General features: G+C 46.1%; 1 protein-coding gene across 1 annotated transcript in view; it reads right to left on the reverse strand.

Moving 5' to 3' along the window:
- Positions 1-486: 486 nt before the first annotated feature.
- LOC123240825 (leukocyte immunoglobulin-like receptor subfamily A member 2) overlaps positions 487-17,120 on the reverse strand; it is a 289,397-nt gene continuing 272,763 nt past the window's right edge. Inside the window, exons 7-17 of the mRNA XM_044668540.1 lie at positions 5,584-5,631; positions 5,227-5,265; positions 4,767-5,051; positions 3,123-3,576; positions 2,478-2,578; positions 1,951-1,989; positions 1,191-1,283; positions 1,056-1,095; positions 933-970; positions 796-851; positions 487-615 (exon numbers count right to left, since the gene is read on the reverse strand). Coding sequence (XP_044524475.1) covers positions 487-615; positions 796-851; positions 933-970; positions 1,056-1,095; positions 1,191-1,283; positions 1,951-1,989; positions 2,478-2,578; positions 3,123-3,576; positions 4,767-5,051; positions 5,227-5,265; positions 5,584-5,631 — 1,322 coding nt within the window. The remainder of the gene's footprint in view (positions 616-795; positions 852-932; positions 971-1,055; positions 1,096-1,190; positions 1,284-1,950; positions 1,990-2,477; positions 2,579-3,122; positions 3,577-4,766; positions 5,052-5,226; positions 5,266-5,583; positions 5,632-17,120) is intronic.

Raw genomic sequence — 17,120 nt, forward strand, 5'->3', positions numbered from 1 at the left:
GAATCTAACAGAACTTGATGATCAGTTTGAGGCTACAGATTCTGTCTGTAAGTTCTGGGACCCTTTTCCTGTTCAGGGGCAAAATCCCTCTTTCCTCCTCTAAAGGTGAGTGTGTTCTTCCCTCTACTACAAAGCATATTCCCCCTATACGGTGTAGTGAGAGATCCATTGAGGGGAGGACCCAGAAATTCCTAATTAGTCGTCAGTGGCTGGTCTGCCCCTCTGTTGAATTCAGGGGTCCCAGCATTCCAGAGAGCACATTCTACTCAGAGAAGCGCCCTTTCACTCCCAGAGTACCAGAGAGTACAATTCCCTGTACTTTTTAGGTCTTTTTGCCTTTTCTGCTTTTCCCCTTGGGGTGGCAAACAGAGGTCCTAATGTCAGGGTGTCTTGGAGATGAGGTAGGACAGGGTCTGCCCTCAGAAAGTGGAAGAGAATGGATGAAGGATCAGTTTCTTCCTCTGGTCCCCAGGCCTTGGGCTAAGCTCACTGGAGGGCAGCATAGACACTGGGTTCCACTGGACTAGGTTGGGGAGGGGGATCAGACACACACTTGAGGCTCTTGTGGGCCAGCTGCACATAGGTCACTTCCTGAGGGTCTTCTCTTTGGAGAGCCTGGAAGCAGAAGGATGTGATCATACTGAGAGGAGCATGGAGCAAGAGGGCTCAGGACAGACAAAGACCCTGAACCTAGCAGCCATCCCAGCTATGTGTGACCTGGGGGAAGGTCTCCCTCTCTGTTCCCTCCATAAGGAGATCTCTGGGCAAAGGAGGAGAGATTTGTGAGTGACTCACAGCCGTGTCCTCTTGTCCGGCCTCCACAGTCTGTCTGTCATCATTCTCAGCAGCATCTGGAGACAAGAGGAGAAGGGATGAGGGGTCAGGACGCTGGTTCTCCTCAGGCCCTCTTGCCCCACAGCCCTGTCACTCACATGGGGCCTCCTCCAGGGTGGCTCCATCTGAGTCAAATCTGAGGAGGAAGATGCAGAAAGTTGAGTGGGAAGGTCAGAGGAGGGGAATTCTAGGGGGAATGGGACGTGCCGCAGAGCCCCTACCTCCTGATGGTCTTGACTTCTGTCTCTCTGTCCTCTTTGCCTGTAAGGAGAGGGAGAGTCAGACTTTAGTGGGGTCCAGCTCAGCCCCATCAGACCCCCTCCAACCTGGGTAGCCCCCCAACTCCAAGAACTCACCAAGTCTGGACTGACAACAACTGTGGTGAAGACAGAGCAGGGAGAGGAAGAGGAAGGTCAGGGCCAGGAAGGCTGAGATACCCACCAGGATGCCTGCTTGGAGGATGGAGAGACATGGGGAAGCCAAGGATGGTGACTGAGGTGGAGGGTGGGAAGGAATTAAGATAATAAGGATGTTTGTGGAGCCCCTGTCCAAGGTGCAGGGAGACACAGCCTTGTCTTCAGGAAGATGACCTCAGTCTTATTCAATAATTCAGTTTTCCAGACTTCTATTAATTATTCGCCCTAATCTAGGCCCTGTGCTAGGCCAAGCTCAGAGGAGATAAAATGAAAACAAAGAGTAGTTTCTGCCCTCCGAGGGGTCTACATTCTCCTAGGATGGACTGTTATTCATTATAGAAAAAAATCACTCACCTAAGGAATGGGAGGGGGACAGAATGGAGACTGGGAAAGGCTTCCAGTAGGAGGCAGCACACGAGCTTAGTCTCAGAGAAACCTCATTGTAAGAGGAGGCAAGCAAGGAGAGCATTCTAGGCAAGGGGCCTAGCTTAGGCAAAGGCTCAGGGGTGGGAGAGAAGAATAATAAGATGTTGTAAGAGGAGTGGTGGGAAGTGAGGGAGCCCATCACACCAGCTCCTCCATTCTTTTCCCTGAGTCTCTTCCCTGCTGGCAGGGATGAGGTGGGGCAGGCAGATCCTGACTGGACACATGCCCCCCCTGCCTCCCTCCACCCTCTGTTGGGAATCCTCCAGGTATTTACCTGAGGGCCTGTTCTCAGTCTCCAGGCTTGGTGAGGACTCTGGGGATGAGGAAGAGGAAGGGTTAGGGGTTGGGAAGGTGAGTCCAGAGAGAAGTAGAGAGCTGAAGGATGTAGAGATAGGTGGGGGGAGCCCAGTTCTGCCCCGGCTTGATGGGTGTGGGATGCTAAGCAAGTCCCTCCTCTCTCTGGGCATAACTTTCCCATCTGTTAAATGGGTCTGGCCTGTCCTCTTCTGAGATTTGATGGTTCTATGATTCTTGTGACCCCTCTTCTAGCCCCTGACTGGGCTTCAGGAGCAGGGCAGAGACTCAGGGAAAAGACTGGAGGAGCTGGTGTGGGATGGAGGGCCCCTTGCCCTGGCTGATTCCAGGGCCCTGAGGCCTCCCCTATGCCTTGGAGTCAGAGCCCTGTGACTGCAGCATCAGTGGGAGCCTATTGGACAGAGGAGGAATGAGGGTGAGGCAGTCATTCTGATGCTTCAAGCTTAGAGAAATTGGGGTACGGGCACCTGAGAGACAACCCCCCACCTTCAATGTTGGGGAAGCCAGAGATGGGAGAAGCAGAGCCACCAGCACCCATAGTCTTAGCCATGGCTGGATGGTTGAGGAGAGGGAGGGCACAGGGGCTTCTGGGAAAGAGGAGAGAAGGGACAAGGTTTGGGGCTGCTTTGCCGGTCTCTGCTCCCCATCTTTGCCCCTTCCTGACCAGTTCTGTTCTTCCTTCTGCCCCAAGCCGGTATTTCTTCTGTCCCTGAACCTTTCCTCCAGCCTTCCTCATGCCTTGGTTTCCTCTGTGAAAAGGGCACATCAGCCCCAGCATAGGAGCAGAAGAGCAGTCGGAGAACTCCCTCCTGTCCTTAGAGTAAGTGGTTACTCCCTGCATGGGGAGGACGTCAGAGCTGGGGGATCCCCAGGGCTTGGGGAGAGGTGAGGATCCTTTAAGTTTTCTGGAACAGGGAGGGGAGGAGAAGGGGTCGAGGGGTATCTAATTTGCCTCCCCTCTCCCGTCACTACCCCTCAGGCCTGCTCTGCTTCCACTTGTCCCGGCATGCCCTCCTCAAACCCCTTTCTTGGGACCCAGTAGAGATATTGTCTATATGTGGGACCAACACAACTGGACAGGACGCTGGGGGTGGGGGGGGGGTCTACAGGGGTCATGAGGAGAGGCCTCACTGTCTAGATTCTATGAGAATGATCCTTGACCACACTGTCCATCCCCTCTCTCTGGGCATCCCCTTCTCCAATTCCTCCTGGTCTCTGGGCTCCTCTGGGTCAGGGCCTGAGCAGGAACTTGGGAGAGTTGGGGGGCTGGGAGGGGCTGGGGCTGCCTCACCTGTGACCCTGAGCACCAGGGGGGCGCTGGGGGAGGACCACTCATAGGGGGAAGAACTTCGAAAGCTGTAGCATTGGTAAGTGCCATCGTGGGTCAGATTCACAGCAGGGAAGAAGAAGTCGGCCTGATGCCCTCCTTCATGGCTCCGGGTCCTGCCACGGCTGATCTCTTCTCCATCCTTGTACAGGACGCACCAGTCAAGCCATCGCTGTGACTGACACTGCAGGGTCACGTTCTGTCCTAAAGCCACCTCAGAGCTGGGCAGGGCTGCCAGGGAAGGTTCTTTATAAACTCCTGGGGAAGGAGAAGACCCTGCAGTTAGAGCCAGAAGAACCCTCTAGCAGGGAAGTGGTGCAGATCTGGCTGGAAGGAAGCCTGACCTGGGTCTTCCTAGAGACCTCCCTGGGATTTGAGGTTTAGATCTGGAAGAAAGGAAATGTCACATGTCTTGGGGGAAGAGAAAGACCTTGGACAGCTCTGGGGTAAGAAATAGAAAGTAGGGGAATGAGTGGAGGGAAAAAGAGAAATAAAGAAGGGACAGAGTCAGAGGAAAAGAGGGAAAGAGACAGAAACAGAGACAGAGGGGGAAGAGGAAGGGAGACAGACAGAGAGAGATGAGAAAGAGACAAACAGGGGAGAATGGTGGGGAGGGAGACCTAAGCAGGAAGTTTTCCACCCAGGTGCTGGGCTGTGAACCCCAATTCCTGGTCCTTTGGCAGAGAATCTCCCTCTACAGAATGGGGGTGGTGGCACAATCAGGAGCCATCTCTTCACTTTGGGCTAGTTATTAGGTCCCCCAAAGTAGAGCCCAGCTTTCCTCTGGGACCGGTGTTGGAAGGAGAGTAAGAGTCTAGGGTGTGATTTCTGTTTCCCTCAACCCCTGATTTCCTAAGTCCTATACTATAGACTCCAGAGAATGCACAAAGGAGACACTCCCTCCCCTCCCTGTGCCTGGACCTGGGCTAGAAGAGGAGCCATGAGAGCAACAGATTCACTATCCTTTCACTCTCTCTTTTGGCTTTGGGAGGAGTAGTGCTAGAAGTCGGAGATGACCCACTAGTCCTGTGCCCTTTTGCAGAGAGCCTCCAACTCTGTCTGGTCTCCTGAGATCCAACTGAGCCTCCTGCTTCTGATTTGGCCCCTGGACATGGAGACGGATAGATCTGAGTTCAAATCCAGCCTCAGACACTTCTTGGCTACATGATCCTGGACAAGTCTCTCTTTGCCTCAGTTTCCTCAGTGTATAAATGGGAATCACGCTAGCACTGACCTGGCAGAATTGTAAGGTGTGTGGCACACAGAAGGTCCTCCTCCTTCCCCTAACTCCAGAGGGAGAGCAGAAACAAAGATAGGGGAGAGGCTAGGAAGGACAAAGTCAGAGAGATATTTGGGGGCCATGTTGGGCTATGGAGGAACCTAGGACTGCTGGGACTTGGAGTCAACCCTGCCTGGGGGGTCTGCACCTGGGAGGGGGTGTTCCTCACCTGTCACCACCAGCTCCAGGGGGTCACTGGGCTCTGACCAGCCCAATGAGTGTCTGTAGTGGCAGTAGTAGTTCCCTGCATGGTTCCATGACACAAAAGGAAAGGAAAATTTGGCCTCCATTCCAAATATTGTCATATCCTTGACATCAGACCTGGCATTTCCTAGCTTTTGCTCCAGACGGTACAGATCAGCTTCCTGTGATCCCCTGCATCTGAGGGTCACAGTTCTCCCTTGGGGCACCAAAGAGCCATTTTCTACCCTGAGGGAGGGTTTGGGGAATGTACCTGGAAGGAAAGAAAAGCTATTAGGTTCAGGGGTTCCTCCTTGTGTGGGCAACCCACTCATACTGGGTCCCCTCTCACTTTAGACCCTATCAGTCCAGCCCAGACCTTTCCCAGCTCCCTCTCTTGGGGTCAGTTGTATGCTCTGGGCAGGGGGAGTGAGAGGGGAGGGACTCACCTGCTGCCTGTGTCCTCATCCTCTGGCCCAGACTCAGCCCTGGCAGAGAAGACCCTGATTAGTCATGGCTCCCCACATCCACTATCCCACCCCAGCATTCTCAGAGGAAGGACAGAAAGGGGTCAGAGCCTGGACTTAGGGATGTTGTGAATCAAGTGGGATGGACCCCAGAAGACCCCTCTAAGAGTCCCAGGTTCTTCCCCAACCCCACCCAACCTCCACCTTACTGTGAGATCTCAGATTTGGCTCTCTTCACCTCTGGAGGAAAGTTTTCCCCTCACCAAATTGGTGGTGGACACAAGTTGGACTTGGTGGTAGGTAAAGACCCTTCTAGGATAGGAGCTGCTTAAGACTCACCAAGGTACAGCAGGAACAAGAGGGTGGGGGTCATGGTGGTCCCAGTGACTGATGGGAGAAGGGACTATCAATGGACCAGGAGCTGGTCTGAGGCACAGGATGTGTCCAGGGCTAGCTCTGCAAGTCCAAGTCCCCAAGAAACTTCATTTCTCCTTCCTTTCTGTGGTTTCTAGTTGATTGATGACCCCATGCTGTGGGGAGGGTGCATGTGGGTGCCTGTGGAGGGCTGGAGAATCATCTGGTTTTAGAATGGTTGAATGACTCTTGCTATTTTGGTGATAATTCAGGCTTCATTGCCTGTGATAGATCCCCAGATAAGCTTTTTGTGCCAGCCTCACAGCTTCCCTCTCTGAGCTCCCCATCATTGATAGATGTTGGTCTCACTCAGATCCTTTGAATCTGACCTTGGTCTCCAAACCACTTCCTTCCCTCAGCTAGAGCTGTGCCCCCAGTCTAGACACACAATGCTTTCCGGGTTTCTAGTAGACAAAGGGTTAAAACCACAGAAAAACAGGCTTGTGGGTGGGCAGCTTAGGGTGCTGCTAACTTGGAGCTCAGGGTGCATCTTCTATTGTTTTCAAGGTAACCTTGCCTGCTTCAACCCATCTTCAAGAATGTTTAGTCCCTCTGGAAGGACCCCAGAACTCACTCTCCCAATTTGTACTCAGACTGGCAGCTCAGACACCCCTGGACAAGGTTACCATTTCCCTAATGTCCGTTGCTTATAAATCCCCATCCAGCACGTTCCCATCATATCATTTGGCCAGTTACTATCTCCTTATTATCAATTAACCAAAGGACATCAGTTACCTCTCACTGGTTCCGCAAGGATTGGTTCAGCTTTTACGAAAGGAAATTACTGAGAATGCAGAGCAAAACATAAAATACTAAAACATCCCCCTCCCTCTCCTATACACCCACTTTGTCCTTAGACACTATGAAGTCAAACTTTCAGTGGTGATTGGGAAGATGGAGAACCATCTTTGATAGTGTTTGCATGTCAGGGTTCTAGATCCAACTTGAGTGATACCCCTTCTTATAGCTGTTGGAGACCCAATTGCAGCCACAGATTTGTGGACTTGGATCTAAGGTGTGTGTGTGAATGTGAGTGTGTGTGTCTGTGTGTCTGTGTGTCTGTGTGTCTGTGTGTGTCTGTGTGTATATGCTGAAACATGTGGAAATGGAGTCAGGAGCCTTTTCAGCAAGGGCATATGGCAAAAGTTTATTAGCAGAGATGCCAAAAAGTAAACAAAGCCTCCAAGCCAAAAAAGAAATAGGTTTATTGAGAAAGGGCCAGTCTCACAATAAAGCCAGACTCTGGTTAGCAACCAAAGTCCCCAAGTCTTGTGAGTGGCCTCCTTATATACCCAAAGACTTATACATGGTACAATAATTTTTATCAGAATATGATTGCAGATTTCCAAGAAGCAGATATATTCATAGTTTCCCAAGGATCAATGATAGAATTTCCCAAAGCGTCAGATATCTCTGAAAGAAAAATCTTTACCCTTTTGTGTGATTTTAGAAATAAATTCTTTCAGAATTATGCTTACACAAAATGGCTACATGATTCAGATACAGAGCTTGATTATGTTTAGGAAAGTTAAGGTCTCTGATCACAGAATAACTAAACTAGGAAAAACTGTTCATCTAATTTAATAATTTAACAAATCAATTGAATTTTGGAAACCTCCTGATACTGATATGATCATAAAGGGGGAGTAGGGGATTTCACATTCACAGGCACTTCCTAAATCCTAGGGATTACAGTATCAGTCCCTTACCTATGATTCAACGTAATACTAATCCCACTCAGGGATTTATTAGAAGAAGAAATGCTGCCTGTAGCCTCAGAACTGGGATAGCATCCAAACTCTTCATGAGAATTCCTCAGGAACTTATTATTTTCTGAAAGGCAGCCATTCCAGCGCCTGTCTGAATAGACTCTCTCTCAACTGACCACTGAGGGATGTCTTCCATATGCCTATTCACAGGAAGCCCAGACCTACCAAACTTTGACTGGAAAGAGCTGGGCAAGAAGGGAGTCCTCACTGCTCCAGCTCCAGAATCTGAGGAGATGTAGAAATCCCCTAACATGATCAAATTAGCCACAAGTCTCATTTCTGGCCTCACTCCATACCCACTTTTAAGACCTCTTCTCCTCTATGACCACCATTACCAAATATTCTCACACAGATAATCCACACTGTGGTTACACACATTTTGTGTGTACTACAGGAAAAGTAGCCATGCTGGGTGGGCACCAGGAAAGGGTCAACCAAAGCTCTGCTATGTCTGATAACTCTTTGTGCTTGGCATGGTCAGTAGGGGTACTTTTCTCTTACATCTCTCCTCTGTGCCTGAAATTCATACCGGGAAGAAAACATGAGGATTCCCAAGGGATAGGTATACCTACATGCAGTTTCCCTTTGTTTCCCCCATGATCCACAGATTTATTTTTCCCATCAGCACCTGAAGAATGGGAAGGAACCCTCAGACCTACACTGTTATATCACCAATCCTTTGTTCCCCTCTTTTAGTCTAACTTCAGGTGAGACTTCCAGCCACAGCTTAGAATATGAGTCAAGAGGGCCTTCAGACACTGAATCCCTCTCCTCCATTAAATAGGTAATAAACTTGGAGACCCCAACTATGTAACAGAAAGTCAACAAAACAGTTGCCAACAATATGCTGCAACTTTGAGACTTTCCAATTATCTCCTATATCCAGAGATGGAGATTTCCCTCCCCTCTCAGGGACATCCATTGAAATTAATCCAAGTAGCTCACCTTTTCCAGAGACAAGCAAAAGGGGCAACCCAAGTTGTATTACTCCTGAAACTCCATAATCCTATAAGATCTCATGATTCCTCCCACCAAGCTGGGGTTACATAGGCACCCCTACTGGCATGTGACTCCCCCTTATTGATTCTTTCCTCCATTAAAGTTTTGCTATATTATCTTACTCTGGTCTCATTGTCTTTTGGGTCAAACTCCTTCAGTCTGACTGACAATACATGAGGAAACAGAAGTCCAGAAATAGGATGTGAAATGCCCAGAATCATAGAGTAAGAGTTGGGCAAAGCCAGCAACTCAGTGAAAGTCCCCTGGGCATGAGTCTCAGGGTTTCCCTTTCTGGACACCCCATATTCCAGAAGATTTCAGGTCAAAAGGAGAGCAGGTAAGTTCCTTTTATTCCTTATTATTATTGTGATGCTGAGGAAAAGGTGACTTACACCTTAGAGACTCAGGATAAAAAAAAGACCCCTGAGAGAAATATTCCCCCTGCATTCTCCCTTAGATTTCAAGATGGTCACAAATACACATCTTCTAGTTGTACCCTGATACCATTGGGTTGTAACCTAGAACATCTACTTGTCCCCTAAACTATGTCCAGGCCAACCCTATGTCTTTGGGACAAAAACACCACTCTAGCCCCAGACAGGTGACCAATACCTCCCACTTCTGACTAAATTCATACCATCACTGTCCCTTCTCCAACTCATGTCTCTCCTGTTGTCAATAGGATATTTTAAAAAATGTAGAATCCATCCCCCAAGGAGGCAGCCAGCACTCTTGAGTCTGTCTCCCAACCTTTCAACATTACTCCCTAAATTCATAAATTTCTCTTTTCATTTTAAGCTAAGTTTTGGAGTCTTGCATTCTTGCAGAAGATTCCTATCCTAAACCCAGGGGTTCACCTCAAATCCCCCCTCAATACCCTGAGTCTCTTCCTGGGTTCTTTTCCCCTCCACTTGTGTCAAAAATGGATCTGGTCCCCCTTCTCACTCTCAGCTCATTTCTCTCGTGAGCCCTTTCTTGCCTCTACACCTTTGCCCACTTCTTCTTTTCCACCTGGATAATAGCTCATACTAATCCCTCATGTTTTACAAGGCTGGGGAAATATGAGTTAACTCCCAACATGCTCAGAATCTCCATTGGACCCGTCCTGAGAGGCCAAGTTGCAGATGAGGGCCAGTTTGAGTTAACTGGGCCCTAGGTAGATTATCCTGTGATCCAGGTATGGGGCCCATGGATAAGAAGAATATAAATGTGGTTTATAGACCTTAAATGGGGAGCAGCTAGGGAGTGCCAATTTGTTTTATGGAACACCAAATTTTCCTTCCCGTGGGAACTTGCCTTAAAGAAGCTCCCAGACTGACCCTTTGTCCCAGACTGAAAATAAGCCATCAAGTGCCCATGAAGTGCCCTGAATACAGAGGTAGAGCTACTCAAGTCCCAAGTGCCCTTTTGTCTTTCAAGTTCCTCTTTTAGTATCGAGACCATTCCCAGGTGTCTCTTTCCTTAGCCTCCATTTAAACCAATCAGTTGTCCTTCCTTTCCTTTGCTCTCTAAAGTATATATGAGACTCCAAGTTCTTCAGTTTGATGAAAATCTCCTTCCTGGTGTGCTTTCCAAGAGACATTGTTCCAGAGTCTCAGATCCTAGTTTGGTGTGGTGTTGGTCCATTGTGTGTGTGTGAGTGCGTGACTCCATGTGGTGACCACAACAGCACTGTCTCCCTTCACCTGATTAAAGAGCTGTTCTTTGTAAGTGCTTTAGTGGTTCTGTGGTGTTCCTGGTTAAAAATAGCACAGTGATTAGAGTGCCAGGTCTGGAGTAAGGAGGCCCTGGGTTCAAATCTGGCCTCAGATAATTCCTAGTTTTGTGACCCTGGGCATGTCACTTAACCTTGATTACCTAAACCAGTGGTTCCCAAATGTTTTTGGTCTACTGCTCCCTTTCCAGAAAAAAATATTACTTAGCGTCCCTGGAAATTAATTTTTTTTATTTTAATAGCAATTAATAGGAAAGATAAATGCACCTGTGGCCATCACCGCTTCCCTGTGTCACTGCAGCATCCACCAGGGGGCAGTAGCACCCACTTTGGGAATCACTAGCCTAAACCTTGCTAATCTTCTTTCTTAGAACTGATTCAAAAGACAGAAGGTAAGGGTTTAAAAAAATAAGATTTAGGTGGGATGTTCCAGGGACCTCAGGGAACTTCATTACTGATTCCTTTTCATTTTCTTGCCTGGAATTTCCTTTTACTTTTTAAGCTATTTTAAACCCTTGGGAATTGTTTTCTCCTGTGGGTATCTTTAAATGTTTTTATTGAAGGGTTCATTAATTAAACCTTCAGGCTCAGAACGATGCCTCACACCAGATCCACAAACCAATGGGTGAGACCCTATGCTGTATTTGGCATCCTTCCCCAATGGAGTGTTAACTGGAAAAAACACAGAACTATTAAATAGTCAGAAAAAACACTCTTTCATTAGGAAAAGAAGTTCAAGGCCTCCACACAGAGCTGCCCACTACATACCTGACATGGGCATTGTGCAAAGATGGCAAGGACCTTGTACCCCTTAACTCAGGCAGGCTGTGAACAGGGAAATTCCCTTCCCTCTTCCTGCCCTTGTGACTTCTGAGGCAAAAACCATTACCCTTGGACTAAATTGAGAAAGACAAAAGAGATACACCTCCAGGACACATCTTTATAGCTTAAGCCCTGAGGGTCCCAGACAGACTCCCCCACCCACTGAATGCCTGAGTGCAAGAAGTCGCATCCACACTCTTGAGAAGGATACAAAAACCCCTGAACTGGAGATTCCAGGGAGCAACCCCCAACAGTTGCTCCACTCATGCTGCTGTGCCATGTCATGGAGGGGAACCCTCCAGAGTTCTTCCACTCATGCTGTCTTGCTGGCCATTAATCCTATCTTACTAATAAATCTTTCTTTTTACTTTTAAGCTAAGCTTGGAGTCCTATCATTCTTGAGAAAGGTTTCCTTCCCAAACCCAGGGGTTCACCATTTGCACCCCTATAACACTACAAGTTTGGGGGCTTCTAGAGTCCACATTGACAGGGGACTCTCTCAGGACTCAATAGAACTATATCTCCTTCCCCTTTGACATCTGTGGCTGCTCCTGGTTGTTCAGCCATGGGGAAGAAACCAAACTGATCCTGGGCATATCATTGGCACTAAAATCCCTGGGTCTAGATCTCAACTTGGTCAGGACATAATCCTTATCACATACTCTCTGATCCAGGAAAACTTGTTGATGTCCTCTTGGCTGGACTCAACATGTCCATCTCTGCCTTTCTGTTAGGGGTCCCCTTGGCATGGGCATTGTACCCCTAAAACTATAGAAAGATTTCAGGCTATTAGCAGGGAAATTCCTTTGTTTCCTTATGCTTTCAGAATTCCTAACCCAAAACATCTGACCCTGAAAGGATTATCCTCCAAGGATCACCCTTTAGACCGGAGATGGACCTGAGAGATTTACCTCCAGGCTATGCCTTGATATCATCAAGTTGTATCTCAGACATCCATCTGTCCTCCAAACTATGAGGGCCACTCCATATGCCTTCAGTCATACCTGCCCCCACCCCTTGCTTCAGTGCTTACCACTCTATAGTTATGTCTTCACTGTTGAATAGAGTATAAAAAGCCCAGAATAGATGTCTCTGTGGAGGGACAGCTTTCCATTCATGCTATCCCCACAAGGAACAGGTTTCCATCTATGCTGTTCCACCTATGCTGTTCTCCTATCCAGGTTCAACATTACTTTCTAAATTAATAAATTTCTCTTTTTATTTTTAAGCTAAGTTTTGGAGTCTTGCGGTCTTGTAAAAGGTACCCTTCCCAAACCCTAGGGGCTCACCTCTAGCACCCAACAACACCTTTTCCTGGAATGCCTCCCTCACCATTAACACTTAAAACCTCTAACACTGTGTCAAGTTCTGGCCATTTTCTCCCTCCTCCATTCAGGCTTCCTAACTATGAGTTCTCCCTTTCCCAAAATTGTTAGGGCTCTAGTAGCAGAAAAGAACTAAGATAAGTACCTCCTATGGGTCTGGAATTGCTTTAAGCACTATCCCTCAGACTTCAAAGTTAGAGTTAAGCAGTTTAATCTGATTAGGGAAAATGCTTCCAAGGAAATGTGTCAGGGTCCAGCACTCCCTTACCTGAGACCAAAACAGGAGAAATGATCTTGAAGTCTTCTCAGACCAGGCTTTGGTCATCCAGGGCATTGGCTATACTAAACAACATTGTTACATCAGAGAAATGACTTAATCACACAGTACAGAAGAAGGGTCCAGAGCCATGGTGGTGAACCTATGGCATGCCTGTAGTGCAAATAGGGTGCATGTCAGCCCTGCAAAGCCTTGCTGCAGAATTTCTGACAGTTGATAAGGGTTTAGAATCTTGAGAAAGTTCAATTGACCCTGGGGACTCATGGAGAGGAGCAGGGTCAATCTGAGCTCTTTCTTTGGATTGAAACTGGACTATATTCTGCAGCTTTTCTCTTAAAAATTGTTAGCTTAACTATTTCCTTTGAATCTCCCTAACCTCCCTTATTCCCCATCTTCATTTTCCCTGCCTGAATTTCTGTGAGGTTTTGAAAGGAGGGTAGATCTGAGTGTTAGTTTTAAACTTGATAGTTTAAATAGTCAAATATGGCTTACCCTTATTACAAATTATCTATTGAATCATTGTATCCAACTTTCCTAACCCTATTGATTATAAAACCACTTGAGAGCTGAGTTAAGGCAGGTCCTTTCTCAGTTTCACATTCCTGTCTCCCTCCCCCACCTGAAGCTTTATCTAGGCGGCTGTTAGGGCTACCTTATATCCTCCATCCCTTCTAATCAACCCTAGAAATCAATAAACCCTGTTTGTCTTTTAAGGAAAACCTTTGGCTACTTCATTACTTGATTGATAAGAGAGGGAGGAGGAGAGAGAAAAATAACATTTTCTCTGGTTTCTGAGGGATTGAAGGTGTTCATTTTGAAGGAAGTGAGATCTCAATACTTCCTCTGGAACCTTCCTTTGTGAATCTGAGAAACTGACTAGAAATCCCTCTAGTCAATTTCAAGCAATTCTTGGCTAGCTCTAACCTTTGTCTGTAGAAGTTCCCTTCCTACCTGAAGGGCTCAGTCTGTTTCCCTTAAGTGTCTCTTTCTCAAGCCTGTGTCCCAGTCTGGGTCTCCCAGGCTGTAGCTGTTTGCCCGAAGTATCTCATCCTCTCCCTTGTAACTCTTTATACCCCTGTGTTTATATTCCCTAAAATCAGTCATTCCTTTACTACTCCTACCACCTCAATTTACCACTTTTACCATTATACCTTCCTTATTCACTTTACTGCCTTAGGGATTTACAAACCCCTATCCACAGTACCATATCCTCTATTCCAAACATACCTCTGCCTTAATTTCCCTATTACCTCTAGCCTATTCCCTTAATTACCTCCAGCCTTTGGTCCCATATCACCTCAATTCCCATAATACAACCATCACATTACCCTCTGCCTCAGTTCCCTTATTACTTCCCTGCAATATTCCCTTATTACATTTGCAATCTGATTCAGAATCATCAAAAACTCAAATTCCTCTCTTTATTCCAAGTATAAAACAAAGGGGCAACTTGGATAAAGAACATTATGGCGAGGATTTACAAAGTTTCCAGAAAGGAACACTTTCAGTAACCTCGGGGGAATTAGATGCCAAAATTCTTTCCCATTCATGTACTTTAGATATGGTGTCACAGATTGAGGTTAAAGAGCAAAACAGTCTGTACATTGGCAAAGATTTGATTTTAAAGACACAACCCACTGAGTTGCAGGCTGATAGCAGCTGTTTAGGAAATTCCAAATCCACCTTTCTCAACCCCTTAGCTACAGAATTTCATCCAAAACTTTGGGGAAGAGAAAGGAAACAGTTGTTTTCTCCAGTAACCAGTGTGGCTAATCATAACATCAATGAAACTGTTGCTGTGATTGATAACAAAAACCACCTGACTTCAGTCACAAAAACAGCAGGGCAAGATAGGGAACATCAGTCAGCTTTTGAATCAGTAGTTGTACTTGAAGTGTTGAAGGGAACACAATCTAACTACCAGATACTACTGAGGGGAAAACTTCTGATTTGAGGCATGACAGTTCTTTAAATATCAGAGTGGACGGTAAATCAAATCAAACCTCCATTTCTGCAGCTCTTAGTGAAAGCCAACATGAAATTTGCAAAAATGACAATGGCTTACCAGCTCTCAATGAAAGAATGCTCTTTAAGCCTGCTTTCTGTATTCCTGATTCTAAACTGAACTTGCCAAATGGTGCTATTGGAAGTTTGAGTTTAGACACAAAAGACCATGCTCAACACGAGATCAATGATAAGTGTACAAAAAATACTGGGGATTTTTTATTACCCTTAGTGCCAGTGAAGTCCAATGACAGTGGAGAACCATTAATTACCCTAGAAATCGGGGGGGTGGGGGTGGGTACACTATGAAGGACTACTGGACACTGGTGCAACTTGTTCTGTGTTGCACGAGCCACTCAAAGGATGCCAATATCAAGAGTTTAAGAGTAAGAGGAGCTTCTGGGGTATCACAACAAGTCCTGAAGCTAAAAGTTAAAATGCTAAAATTTGGACCTCTAACTCTTGAACACACCTTTCTATTGATGCCATCATGTCCTGCAAACCTCGTGGGACAAGATCTCCTATGCAAATTGGTCACAACCATCCAATGTCAACCTGATGGACAAATTTATTTACACCTACCCAAGAGATCTCTAAAACACCATCCCATTTTATTTTTAGACCCATGTAGTAAGGAACCATCATATCAATAAACTAATAAAATCTATGAGGTTCCAGAAGAGGTTCCAGAACACATTCCAGATTACGTGTGGGCTAAAAATTCAAATGAGGTGGGCAGGATATTGTCAGCAGAACCAGTAAAGATAGAGGTAAAAGGTTTACCTCCAAGTATTCCTCAGTTCAGACTTAGCCAAGAAGCGATAGAGGGAGTGAAACCCATCATAGAGATTTTATTATAGCAGGGTATATTAAAATATGGCTTTTCACAATATAATACACCAATCATGCCTGTAAAGAAAGCCAAATTATCTCCTGATGGGAAGGCTCAATGGCATTTAGTACAAGATCTCAGAGCAATAAATGACCATGTGCAAAAGACCTATGCCGTGGTACCCAGTCCATCACAAATCATAGCAGCCATTCCACCTGAAGCTGCTTGGTTTACTGTTCTGGACCTGAGCTCTGCATACTTCTCTGTTCCCCTGCACAGAGACAGCCAGAAGCTGTTCCCTTTCTCATGGGAAGGCAAATCCATCCTATGGACCTGTCTGCCCCAGGGATCCTCGGATTCAGCTTCGGTCTTCTGCCAAATCCTGCAGAGAGACCTTGAGTAGATAACATTCCAAAACAGCAAAATGGTACATTATGTTGATGACATCTTGCTAATGTCACCATCTGCTGAAGTCTGTTACACTGATAGTGTACACTTAATCAAAGAGCTAGGCAAAAGGGGCCATAAAATTTCCAAATCGAAACTTCAATTCATGATGGAAAAAGTAAATTATTTAGAATTCATCTTAGAGAAAGGCTCCAGAAGAATTTCCCAAAAGAGAACACAGAATATACAAAATTTGAGTTTGCCTAAAACCAAAAAGCAACTCATGGAAATCATAGGAATAATGAGCTTCTGTAGAAACTGGATTCCAGGTTATGCTCTCATCGCAAGACCTCTGATAGACCTAACCAGGAAGGAAGTTCCAGAACCATTAAAACTGACTAAAGATCATATCCATGCACTAGAGAAATTAAAATCACTTACTCTATCAGCTCCAGCCCTAGGTATCCCTGATCATGACAAACCATTCCTACTTTATGTACACGAAGATAAAGCCTCTAGTGTTCTCACACAATCATTCAGGAATAGACTTAGAGCAGTCGCTTATTACAGCTCTAAATTAGATTCTGTGATTTGTGTTATGCCTAGTTGTTTAAAAGCCATAGCTGCTGTAGCCATCACGATTAGAAAATCTTCATCCTTGGTATTAGGGAGTGAATTGAAAGTATTTTCCCCTCACTAGGTGGAATCTACTTTAAGAAACACCACCTTGCAAGCGTTCACCTCCCAAAGACTATCACAATACCAAGCAATCTTGTTGGCTAATGAAAATATAACTTTTCACTGGTGCAGAAACTTAAATCCTATGACTCTGATTCCAGATCTACCTCTGGAAGGAGAAAGTCTACACATCTGTGAAGATGCACTTAACATCGTGCATAAAACAAGACCTGATTTAGACGATAAGCCCATGAGAGACCCCAATATAACCTTATTCACAGATAGATCACCATATATAGTAGACAATCAGAGATATACCGGAGCAGCTGTAGTGACAGCCTCCGAGACCCTTTGGTACTCATTATTACCATCTACCATGAGTGCTCAAGCAGTAGAATTAGTCGGTTTGATACCTGCTCTGAAACTTGCTGAAAATCGCAAAGCAAACATTTTTACCAATTCGAATTATGCTTTTTCAGTCATGCATCATTCTGCTGAAATCTGGAAAAATCAAGGCTTCATTACATCCAATGACAAACAAATAGCATATGGGAATTTAATTAATCAGTTGTTGGATACAATCCAATTACCAGCCCAAGTGTCAGGCATTCATTGCAAAGCTCATACCAAAATCCAAGGACCAGTGGAATTAGAG

This window comes from Gracilinanus agilis, chromosome 3, assembly GCF_016433145.1.
Source record: "Gracilinanus agilis isolate LMUSP501 chromosome 3, AgileGrace, whole genome shotgun sequence".
NCBI lineage: Eukaryota > Metazoa > Chordata > Mammalia > Didelphimorphia > Didelphidae > Gracilinanus > Gracilinanus agilis.